This window comes from Tricharina praecox (genome assembly GCF_024521635.1).
Source record: "Tricharina praecox strain CBS 144465 chromosome Unknown BZA05scaffold_20, whole genome shotgun sequence".
NCBI lineage: Eukaryota > Fungi > Ascomycota > Pezizomycetes > Pezizales > Pyronemataceae > Tricharina > Tricharina praecox.
The window spans coordinates 422,829-434,660 of NW_026250422.1; the positions used below are offsets into that span (position 1 = coordinate 422,829).

Consider the following 11,832-nt stretch of genomic DNA (forward strand, 5'->3'; position numbering starts at 1 on the left):
GGGGACCACGGTGTGGGAATACTCGGAGCCCGAGGTGTCTTACATAGTCCCCCGACCCGGCCGGGGAGGACGGGGCCAACGACTTTCACCAACCTTCGGCCTACCGGTATAGACAACCGTTCCGATTTTCGGTATTCGGGCCCGTGACTCTCCCCTCCCGCACATCTCCCTTTTCCTCCTCCCCACAACCCTCAAAAAAAAAGAAGCAACAATGCCAACAACAAAACAAAAAATTGAATGATTCAGCCGGGATTTGAACCCGGGTCGGGCGCAGAATGCTCATGCTAGATGCAATGGCAAGCGCCCATGATACCCCTACACTACTGAGTCGATTGATGAAATATGATTCCCCGCGGCGCCTATGTTAGACTAGATTACACTCGGAGCAGAGGTGTCTTGACCCAGTGCCTCCGATAATCCAGTCTAGTCCAGTTCGTTTTTCATCAAAAGTCAGATTGGACTGGGCAATCTGCGCAACCGGTATCATAGGGCTGGACGGACTGCAGTCGACTGAATGGACTGGTACCTACTTTGAATGGAAAATGTTCGAAATCAGTAATGAACTTTTTGTACACGTCTATACCTAGTTCAGCCATTGCAGATCCTTCTCGCACTGTGCGTTGAGCATAACTAGTCTCCATCTTTTCGATATCGCCATTTGTAGCAGCTGCAAGACCATCGGGTTGCTGTTGTATGTAAGTGACTTTGATGCCGAAGTTGATACCTAGGCGCACTCGAAGGAAGGATACCGGAACAGGAGGGTTGTCTGGCTCTGCAACGTGGGTGGAGGGATGTGTTGAAACCATAGTGAAGTAAGGTAAGAAAGTTCAGAGAGTGGCAGTCTGTCAGTCGACTGTAATCCGAGGTAGCAAAATTTTGGGACGGATCGTTCTCCAATTTTATGGACTACATAGACTACCTAGACTAATGCAGTCCGTCCAGTCCGGAGGGCAGTCTGGACTGCGCTATCAGGAGCACTGCCCACGACCGCTGGGCACCATTAGGGAGGTTCTGTAGATGAAGTGCGCACTTGAGCTGCACTTCAGCCCGTTCTGAATGAGGATTAGTGGGTGCAGCGTGAAAGGGAGGTTTTGCTGACTGCCATGATCTTGCACCCGGGTTAGTCATGTCGCGCAACACCATCACCAAGATTGTTCGACTCGACCTTGCCCCGCCGCCGATGCCGTGTCGCTCAACCCCATCACCATGGAACCGAGTTACACCTCCACGAAAAAGAAGCAACAATGAGATCAGAGCTAACAAGGAGAACGGCAAAAGAAAAGGCAAAACAAAATGACAAGTGATTCAGCCGGGATTTGAACCCGGGTCGGGCGCAGAATGCTAATGCTAAATGCAATGGCAAGCGCCCATGATACCCCTACACTACTGAGTCGGTTGATGTATTTTCAAGTGCTAGGATTAATATATTACGATGTAAATATTAATAGTTATGCTGTTCTTTCTGTTTTCTGACGGCTGTCTGGCCTTATTAGGTGTCTGCCGCCATCTTCAGTTCATTCATGAGACGGGCGGACAGCAGTAGTCAGTTATTAATGAAACCCTAAGACGGACAGACCGCCGGACAATAGAGAACCCTTCGCCACATGTTGCAGCGAGAATCTGACATTGATTATACAGTATTCATACATCCATCCATCGCATCCCATCACCTCCCCCTCTTCCCCCACTCCAAATCCGGCGTCGTAAGCGCCCTCCTCATGCCCATCCTCAACCTACTCGGCGCGGGCAGCGGCGGCGGCAACTGTCCAACGGCATCCATCTCCTCCTCATCCTTCGCGCCGCCAATCCCCTCCTCCAGCACGACGACCTCCTGCACCTCACTCGTAGTCGTAGCGGACAGCGCACGCTCCTCGACATCGATATCATCCTCTTCGTAATCCGTGCCCTCACTGTCACTAACCTCGTCCTCGCCTGCCGCGTGCAAGCTCTCATCGATGACCTGGTAGAACTCAGATTTTGGGGGCAGACGCGGTCCCGCGGCACCGAGCTGGAGGCTGGCGCTGGCTACTTTGCTGGTAGATTTTCGCGCGGCGGAGGAGGTGACGGGCGCCACGATGCTGGGGAAGTACGATGAGTACTGGCACAGGATGACGAACGGCTGCTTGAACCGCTGGAGGAGGGCTTCGCCGGCGGTGACTTTGCGGCGCGGTGTTTTGATGGCGCGTACCGTGTAGACCGAGGTCCCGGTGGGGTTGAAGTTCGGGTCTGGGTTCGGGTGGAATAGCGAGGCGACGCTGAGGGTGCCTGGTCGCAGCTCGTTCGGCGTCCACCCTACTATCCAGCCGGTGAAGAGGACCAAAAGTACGTACGCTGCGCCGACGAGCGCTAGATCGAATGGTAGAAAGGCGATCCGGAATGGCACCAGCACGAGGTTCCAGATCCATCTTCCGCCGTGGAAGCTCGCCGCTGTCGCTTGGAAGAGTGTAATCAGCCCGCCCAGTTGTCGTAGTTCCGAGGCCGGGAAGACGATGAAGAAGCGCACGCAACAGAACCATACAAAGTAGAGGACCGCTGGAACTTGCTTCCCGCGCTCACGCTCGAGAACCCGCCACGCCTCGTTCATTTCCTTTAGGTCCGAAGACCGCTTGCTCCACGCTCCGGGGAACTTCTCCATGGACTTCTGCATGTGATAGGATAGTTTTCGGGTTCCGGTTGAGAAGAGGGTTATCACCGAACCCATGCCGAGTCCGAGGAAGGAGGTGAAGATGAATACTAGGCCTAATATTATACCGAATGTTTTCATGTTTTGGGACGCCGCAGGAAGGGCTTCCATTCCAAATAACTAGAGAGGGTTAGCAAGCCATAGTCTGGAGGGATCTGGTTAATGACTCACTCCAATCACCAGCGATGCAGGGAGGTATATCAGGGTGAGAACTGTAAGGACTTGGACCGTCTCCGCCTTACTGGGTCAGCATTGATTGGGCCCGGGCAAGAAGCGGTACTGACCTGGCTAACAGCCACCCTCGACTCCATAACGCCCGAAGTACTCACCAGCGCATCCCTCTAAAATCCCCACTGTAAGCATCCGCAGGCAGAACGAGTGAGATATCAACCCACCAAATCCTTCAACTCATTATACTTGGCCTCGATCCTCGTATTGACCTGTTTGACCCTCTGCAGCTTACTCCTAAACGCGGTCTCAGAGATCAAGTTCCGGCCATTCTTGACGCCACTACGAGCTCGGATTCGGTGGTCCCTCGCGGCGTCTTTCAGCACGTCTAGTTTGGTCTTCTCGAAGTCTTCCACCTGGATCAGGAGGTTGTAGATGCTCCGTTGCATCCGCCGAAGTAGTTGCAGTGACCATTGGAGGTTCTTGGTTTTGGAGAAGGTTTGGTTGTCGAATAGGAGCTTTTCTGCGTCTTTCTGGGAGAGCTGGGAGATGGTTGGTTATCAGGACGGCCTGGATATAGTGAAGGCACTTACAATACTGTCGCCATCGAGCTCATATTCGAGCGTCTTCAATACTGCTGACATTCCTTTGTCGACTGCAAAGTCGATGATCCGTGCTGTGCACGTCAGCTGCATGATCGCTAGAGAGAAGCTGACACGCCCACCTACCTAGCTTGTCCAAGAACACCTCCTGTGGTGAGGTATATGTCCCCTGTTTCGCTTGATCCAGCCACTTGAGGGCCAATGCCTCTTCATAGTCCCCAATCGAATGAATAGTCCAATACGTCCCACTCCTCATCTCCAGGGTATCAAACACGATCGAAGCGGTGGACTCCCGGACGCCAATATCCGTGCCATTCCCTGAATCCGGCGAGGCAAGAAACGAGGCACGGAGTTTTGCGCCGAACGCAACTTTCGGCTTGGATGTCTTGGATTTTATGTAACTGATTGGATTCCGTCTCTCGGACTTGTCACCACTCGAATGCTCCATGAATGACGCGGAGAAGAGGAAAGTCTGGTGCTTGAAGTTTATGTTGACGGCTTGAAGGGTGATGGGCTCGCGGCTGAGCGTGTTGTCGATTACTGTGGAGAGACTGGAGATGGGCTCGGTGTCTACGCTTTTTTGGAACGCTACACTCTTGAGAATCAACACTGTGTTTGGGGTGATTTCTTTGACGGAGCTTGGGATCAAGTTAGCTGAGGATTGTTATGTATCTCCACATGGACATATATGGGGACATACAGATCTCGTCCGAGCGCTTCGTACTCAAAAGGAACAGGCGGTCTCTCCTCTTCTTCCGAAGTCGGCGCTTCCGTCTCTTCTGGGGGTATGACATGCACTTTCATTCCCCACCGGGCCGTGACTGTAAGCGGATCAATCTTGCTCGAAACTTCTGCCGTCATATTGGCTCTCTGACCATATCTTTAGTTCAACATCTTCCTACTAGTTCAGATCAACAACCTCCAACCTACCGGCATTGCAAGGAAATTCCAAAGCACCTCATCTCCCTCTCTTATATCGTGCTGGATGAGCTTATCTGACCTTGCGGAATAATAGTCTCTGATCCTCACGTGCACAGGCTTATTCGCCGGACCAACTAGCGCAAGAAATGCAGACACTGGGTCTTCTTCGTCGTTAACATCCACATAATCCGACTTCATGAACTGGCGCATCGAAATCCGTTGGCTCGCCAGCGGCAGCTGGAAGAACCTATCACGTGCCTCCTTGAACGTCTCGAGCTGCAGGCGAGACTCCAAGTCATCAACGATCGGGCTGTCGAGATTATTCTGACCATCTTGCGAAAATGGGAAGTCGGCCGCGAGCGTGGTTTGGATCGATCTGAGGATCGGTCTCTGTTGTTTGGTCGGTGTATCCGCTACCACCGTCGCCGTGGCAGCAGCAGTTGTTTGCCCCGCCAGGAAAGCGCTAAAAAGCTGGAATTGCTGCTGCTGCGTTTGGTGGATTCCCGCCAGGAGCTCCTTGAGGGCGTCAACATCTTCCTGGAGCCTGCGAACGTGCGCGGTGGAATCTGTCTCCATCTTTGCTATGTCGACATGAAGAGATGCTGTTATGCTGTTATGCTAGGCGCCAATAATCATGTCTTCCTGCCACTTGAGGCGATTCTGTCCTTTATAACAGGAGGTACGCCCACCTTCCGGCGACAGCGGAGAAGCCCACTAACACCCCTGCTACCTGCGATGGTGCATGATCCGAGGAAAGAGTGGCGTAGGTAACTACCTGTCGTGGAAGGAATCTTCATCCGTACCTATCGTCCCAAGATCTATATCTCATCGCTTCCGACGGTTCGCCTCGAGCGATCTGTGGGACATACCGGTATTTGATTGGGATCGCTGGATGCGCTGTATGTAACTAGCAGACGACGCAACATCGCTCCCGAAACACTGCATGTCTTCCCTTGGCTTCAACGTGATGCAATACGTAAAGATACTTATCTGGGCTTCCTCGGTATCATTCTCAGCTCAACGACTGAACGCATTTCGCACACTCTCTTCTTCTTCTTCTTCTTCTTCTTCTTCTTCTTCTTCTTCTTCTTCTTCTTCTTCTTCTTCTTCTTCTTCTTCTTCTTCTTCTTCTTCTTGCCTTTATTTGCATTTCGGCGGGACAACCTCCGTCCTCAGAAGCCCGGTAGCTTCGTCTCGAAAGAAACAACCAAGACAGGTATCGTGGACCAAACAACCTTGATTGGCGATGACCAGCGAGCTTCTTTCCTTGAACTTGCTGGCTAGTCCAATTTCTCCGATGATTGGTTCGGGCCGCTCGAACCACAAGGTGCTGGGTTCGGGCCGGACCAATCATATCGGCTTTGGCGGATTGCCATCATACAGAATCGAAATCCGATTTTGACGGAGCGGGGCGCACCGACAGGTTTAGTGGCTTTCCAGAATGCAATACACAGGCGGGGACTGCAGCCTGAATGATTGGGGCGGTTGCTTGTGTGTGTTGTTGCCGTTAACTATGATGAGGCGAACGGTATTGATAGACAAGTACCAAGACTTCACTGAGCAGGGTTCAGGGTCTGGTTATGTCTGCCAAAAAAAACTCTAAATTTGAGATTACCGTCAACCCCAAACAATCTACCACGACCACGGCCTCAATCTCTCACTCCCACACCGCCGCCACCTCGGCCTCCTCCTCCAGCTCTTTCGTTCGCCACCATGCTGAAATGTCAGAGCTGCCTGCGGAGTAACCTCACCATATTCCTCTCCATCCACACACCGCTTCCACCCCACCGCGGGGGAGTGCGTGCTAAATCCACCGTCACAAAATCGGCCACCGCCTACCGCCCACGGTCCAACGAACCCCGCCACCGGTCCAACGAGCCGGTACGCAACACAGCAAGATCAATTCTCAACCGTCCGCCGGACCGGCGGGTGCTGCTGCTCTATGACCAGGGACGCAAACTCGAGACGCGGGATCCGCGCGAGGTGATGGGGCATGTCGAACGTTTTCTGGCGCATGAAGACGTCGCCAGGGCGCATCGGATTCTGGAACAGGCGTCCGGGAGGATTGGCACTGTGGCGGCGTGGAACACACTCATACGACACTCGATGGAGAAGCAACAGCCTGCCAGGGCACTGAGGTTCTACAATGATATGAAGAAGCGGGGTGTGAAGCCGGATTCCTATACCTATAGTCACCTCCTCAGCGGGTTTGCGTGGCAGAAGGAGCCAAAGCCTGTATACGCCACTGAAGCGCTCAAGATTTACGACCACCTTTGCAATAAGAATGATGAGATCAAGCCGGCTATTATTCACACGAACGCTTTACTTTCGGTATGTCTCAAGTGCGGCGACATGGACAAAGCCTGGAAGATTATCTCCCAACTGCCCGACGCAGGACCAGGCTCTCCCGACGTGACAACCTACACCATCTTCATCCGGGGCCTCTCCGGAAAGGGTGATGAGTCGATCGCTGACGGAAAGCGAGCGTGGGCCGGTATTCTGAGTCGCTGGGCCAACGGAGATCTCAAGGTCGACGAGTACCTGGTGAACGCATATCTGGAAATGCTCTGCTCGGCTACATCTCCTTCGCACTGGCGGGAAGTCTTCGTCATCGCTAACCAGATGTACGGCATCCAACTCCCGGCCGATTTCATCGAGAAAAACCCTCTCCTGCCATTGATCTCGCGGAAACACGACTTCGATGATGAGCGGCCCATTCCCGACGACTTCTCACTGGGTATTCTCCTCAGAGCCGCCGAAAAGATAAAAAACTTCCCATTGGCGGTCCACATCTGGAAAGAGATCACCACCACGCACAGAGTCACCCCAGGGCCGATCCCCACGCACCTCTACCTCCGCTGTGCCTCCATCTGCCACGCCGGCGCCGCAGCCGCGGACATGATCGAGAACCCGCCGCGCCGTGTTGAACTCACCGAGTGGAACTACGTACTGGCACTCCGGGCGTGCATTACCTCTGGCGGGCCGCAACAATCCTACCTCAGCGGCGACCGAATCCTGACGGTAGCCGAGAACAACGGCAAAGCCGGACTCCTGGTCGCGCGAACATTCCTGCTGGTCGCGCTGACGTCCATGGACGCAAAAATCATCAAGCGCGCCGTGCTCCGCATCGAGAAGTTCACCAAACCGTCGAACCTCGACAGCTGGCGCGAAAGCTCGCTGGACCTCCCGCGCGACCGCGCCGAGGCCGCGAAGCTGTTCGTTGCTACACTCAAAAAGGCCGTCTTCTGGGATTGCATCGTTTGGGGCCGCTTCGAGGAGTCTAGATGGATGGATAAATTCCGCGATGTCAAGAGGACACTGCGTGCCTGGGACGAGCTGGCGCAGGAGAAGGAGTTGCTCGAGGAGGAGGACGAGGACGAGGCGGACGAAAGGGAGAACTTCGGGATCTTTGCTGCTGCCGCCGCCGGCGCAAGGCCGAAGGAGAGGAAGGTGCACGTTCGATACATAGCCGAGAAGAAGGTGGAGGTGATGACGGAAGCAGAGAAGAAGAATCCTGAGGTCAGACTGCCAAAGGTCATGGCGGAGCTCAAGAGGTTCTCGTCGAGGCAGAGGCAGAGCTATATCAACAGCTTGTAGGCGGGGGGAATTCGGGGTGAATGTGTTGTGTAGGGGTGTACTATATTGCGGTGTTTTGCGCGTGTTTTGCTACATATGAACGTATGTAGAGCGGGGAGAAGAATGCCTGCCTGTTGCGAGAATAGATGCTTCGCCGCGGGACTCGGGAGTAGGGCTGGGCTTTCTTGATCGTTGAAAGCGGTCCAGCAGAAATGTTGCTGTCCTCCAATGAAAGTTAAGCCACATCAAAGCAACCCCCAGAGCGGTCCACGACCGTAGACATTGTCATACGGACCCAAATGTTGCCGTAACCGGCCGCTCAATCGGCCCTTCCAGTGACTGCATTGTACATACGGCGACCCGGTCGAGCTCAACCTTTAGGCCGATCTTGTGACATGCGAAATGGCGAGACGGGTCCGGATCGAGAGCAATGTTGGCCTCTGCTAGGTATAACCCGATGCCGATCTTCTGTAATCGATCACTCGTAATGTCTTTGTCACTTGAATCCCCCGGACTCCGTTCCCACTCACACAACGTGGAGCTGGCAGGAAAGGATGTTATGTGTGTGCAGTCTCTATAGTCTGGCAAGGCCGAAGGTATGCGATAATAAATCGATATTCTCTCCCTCCCTCTCTCCCTCTCTCTCTCCACTCACACAACCACCGTCCACGTGCCATCCTCTCCGCTTCACTTCAATATAAGCAGATCTCTATCATTAGCTGGTAGCTCAAACTGAGGCAATTAGTGCGAAGAGGGTGGAGATGACAATATGTATGAATCTATCCAATATCGCAAAAGCAATTATGCTACACATGTACCTAAGTGCTTCCCCGCACCGGACGGGGATCCATCATCATCATCATTAGCATCATAATATGTAGCGGATTCGTGCGATGTGCGGCTGCGACATGTGTAAGCTTTAAAGTAGGTGTTCGATGGGCGATAAATACGATCGAATAACTTGTGGATGTAGTGTCGGTTGCCGCATCGCCGTTCTAGACAGTACCGGTATGTACTCTAATCGAGTAAACGGAGGTATGATATGTACCCACTTGACCTTCACTGAACCTCTCCTCTTTTACATACAGATCTCGAAAAGGTGAGAGGTAGAATATCAATCTATCGTCGCATACGGCCTATCTAGACTATGCCTACAGCTCTCGAAATCTCCAGCACACCTTGACCACGAGTGACCGTCCATGAGCAAATGAATGTCGTTATCTACCTAGTAGATACCGGTAACCATTAGAAATGACTTGCATTGCGTATAAAATCGCCGCTTGCGATTACCATCGTAGGACACCCTCGATGGCGATAGAGTGCTCACCTGTAACCACCCACGGCTGTCTGCTGTGCGACCCAATAGAGTACCCAGAGTACCGATCTTTTCTTGGCATCGCCAAATCCCCCTTCCCCCAATTTCCTCAACGCCATTCTTGAGCTCGAGGAAGTCGTCTTTCCAGCTCAAGATGATTTGCCTTTTCCACTCGGACAAGATTTGGGCATTCCCTCCCTGAATCTCGAAACCCCTCACGCTCGCATCAGCCAACCGAGAACATGCTTCATTGGTTCACTGCAGCAGCCTGCACTGTGCAGTAGCCCCTGTGAAATGAGTGCATGGACCATATCTACTCTGGTTCTAGATACATACCGACCGCATACATATCACCACCAGAATCATCACCTTTATTTGTGCCAGCTCACGCTGCTCACCCTTCCTCGCTGCGACGAATTTTTTTCACTTTTTTCGGTGGACTTCTTCCGCAGCAGCGTCCAAACCCCTCCCCCCGTCCCCCAGCGTTCGTTGACCGCCCCACCGACCGAGGAGCGAGCCATACAGATCCCAGGACCAACCAGGGCGCGCATAGAGTAGTGAGATCCTCGCGGTTCGGTTCGCTACGAGGATATACCAACCGTATCGTACTCCACCCTGCTCTACCGCACTCGACGTGCCTTCGATTCTTCGAGGCCTCGCCAGGCCAGGTGACTATCGCGTGTAGGGACATACCCACATACCCACATACCCACATTTGCTAGGTAGCGACGGATTGCCTGCTGCATACTGGAGTACCTACGGTACATCCATACTCGTGGATAGCTAATCGGCCAGCGAGCGAGCACTCCCAACCAAACCAAACCGTCGAGTCCTGTCCTGCGTGCGCGATTCTCTATCGCCGAAACGGAAGCATATACCTCGCACCCCCGTACGCACCTACATACACACATACCGCCGACCGACCGAACCATCTCCACATACATACATTAGATCATACACACATACACCGCAATCGCGAGCCATTCGTTCGTTCGTTCTCCAACGCCCACGCCAACGCCAAAAAAAACCCCCATATCGTACCGTACCGCACACACTCTACCAAACGGCCTGCAGCACCCCCCACAGAACCCGTTTCTAGAACGCGCCATTCACCTGCTGCACCCACTCCGCAGCCACCACGTCTCGACTCTCACCGGCCCTCCTTTCGGCGGAGGCGTCGGACCAGGGAATGCGCCGTGGCCACCAGCGGGACCGCACACTACACGGAGCCCGCGGGCGTGCGTGACAGCAGCAGCAGCAGCAGCAGCAGCAGCAGCAACAGGAGGAAAAGCGTACCTGTACCTGTACCTGGAGAGGCAGAGGGAGGGGGGGCGGCGGTGGTGGGTGACGGGGGGCTCGCTGTCGCGCTTCCGAAGCTACTGCGCAAGCTCATCGGTGCGGTGGCACCATTAAGAAACATCAATTGGGAAGCCTGGTTCCACGACGCCGACGTCGACGAGCACGGCTACGGCTACAGTAGTGATTCCGACGAGGACGAGGACGTGCGTGGCCGCTCTACCGCCGCAGCGCCGAAGAACAACGACGACAATAACAACAACAGCTGGCTTTTTCTACAGGACTATACTAGTAGACTCCTCCTGAGAAACCTGCCTGATCTCGCACGCTTCACGACGGACGACTACAACGATCTCGACGATCACGATCACGATCACGGCTACGGCGAGTATCTCTCTACCCAAGAATTAGAAGAAGAAGCAGAGGCAGAAGGAAAAGAAGGAAAAGAAGAACAAGCAAGAGGAAGAACCCGGATGCGCAAAATGCTCACGGCACGCGACATGATCGAGCCTTCGTCTCGGAAGAGGTCAAAGTCCAAGGGCGAGAAGTCTTCGCAGGCTCGGGCCAAGGACGAGACCCCGGAAGAGAAGGAGGCGCGTCGTGAAGAGCGGCGCGCAAAGAAGGCGGATCGGCAGGCCCGGCAGGAAGCAGAGGCTCTGGCTCTCCTGGGTCTACCCAGGATGAGGCGCCACAGGGTCGGCGGCAAAGACAAGAAAAAGGATAAGGATAAGGGCAAGGACGAATCGAAGGGAAAAGAGATACTCGCCGCCGTCGCCGCCGAACCGTCACCACTACCACCACCTCCCAAAGAATCGAAAGCGGAATCGAAAGCGGAATCGAAAGCGGAAAAGAAGACGAAGGTGTCGGTCAAAGATGTCATTAGCAGCGGGTTTACGGGAAAGTATGGGTCATCCCTGGAAATGTCACGATATGTCACGATATATGCCCTTGTCGGCGAGGGGGGAGGGCGGGGGGGGGAGTTATCAATTTGCTGACGAGCTTTGTTTGTCCCAGCAGGAAATCCATAGTGACGGTCAAAAGGACAGGGTCTCCGAAACGAGAGGTTCGATCGAAACATCTTGCACGTGGTGCACATAGTAGAGACACCAGCCTAAATAATGTTAAAGACAGTTCGGCCCAGCCTCGCCAACACGGACAAGAACATCGTCATCACCGTCATCATGAGCACGCGTCCGCTGAGTCTGAACTTTCGTGTGGACGTTGTGTGAAGCGGGCGCGGAAGCGCGCGCAGGAGGCGACGGACGCCGCGG

At 53.9% G+C, this 11,832-nt stretch overlaps 3 protein-coding genes and 2 non-coding genes across 5 annotated transcripts; 2 read left to right on the plus strand and 3 right to left on the minus strand.

Moving 5' to 3' along the window:
- Positions 1–238: 238 nt before the first annotated feature.
- On the minus strand, positions 239–330 carry BZA05DRAFT_t233. The gene has a single exon. It is a non-coding gene; the product is annotated as a tRNA-Gly (tRNA).
- A 971-nt stretch (positions 331–1,301) lies between these two features.
- Positions 1,302–1,393, minus strand: BZA05DRAFT_t232. Its single transcript has one exon. It is a non-coding gene; the product is annotated as a tRNA-Gly (tRNA).
- A 127-nt stretch (positions 1,394–1,520) lies between these two features.
- BZA05DRAFT_120041 (uncharacterized protein) lies at positions 1,521–5,168 on the minus strand. The gene is made up of 8 exons (XM_051478670.1): positions 4,384–5,168; positions 4,154–4,323; positions 3,580–4,091; positions 3,445–3,527; positions 3,079–3,393; positions 2,968–3,024; positions 2,855–2,920; positions 1,521–2,803 (listed from the first exon to the last, which is right to left on the minus strand). Exons 1-8 carry the CDS (start codon positions 4,948–4,950, stop codon positions 1,667–1,669), a joined length of 2,907 nt encoding a protein of 968 aa, XP_051337555.1. The 5' UTR covers positions 4,951–5,168; the 3' UTR covers positions 1,521–1,666.
- A 919-nt stretch (positions 5,169–6,087) lies between these two features.
- BZA05DRAFT_420407 (uncharacterized protein) lies at positions 6,088–7,971 on the plus strand (the record flags this gene model as incomplete). Its single annotated transcript, XM_051485643.1, has 1 exon — positions 6,088–7,971. The coding sequence occupies one exon, from the start codon at positions 6,088–6,090 to the stop codon at positions 7,969–7,971; it is 1,884 nt and encodes a 627-aa protein (XP_051337556.1).
- A 2,483-nt stretch (positions 7,972–10,454) lies between these two features.
- BZA05DRAFT_420408 (uncharacterized protein) lies at positions 10,455–11,790 on the plus strand (the record flags this gene model as incomplete). Its single annotated transcript, XM_051485644.1, has 4 exons — positions 10,455–10,503; positions 10,586–11,462; positions 11,579–11,658; positions 11,693–11,790. The coding sequence occupies 4 exons, from the start codon at positions 10,455–10,457 to the stop codon at positions 11,788–11,790; spliced, it is 1,104 nt and encodes a 367-aa protein (XP_051337557.1).
- Between the last annotated feature and the right edge of the window lie 42 nt (positions 11,791–11,832).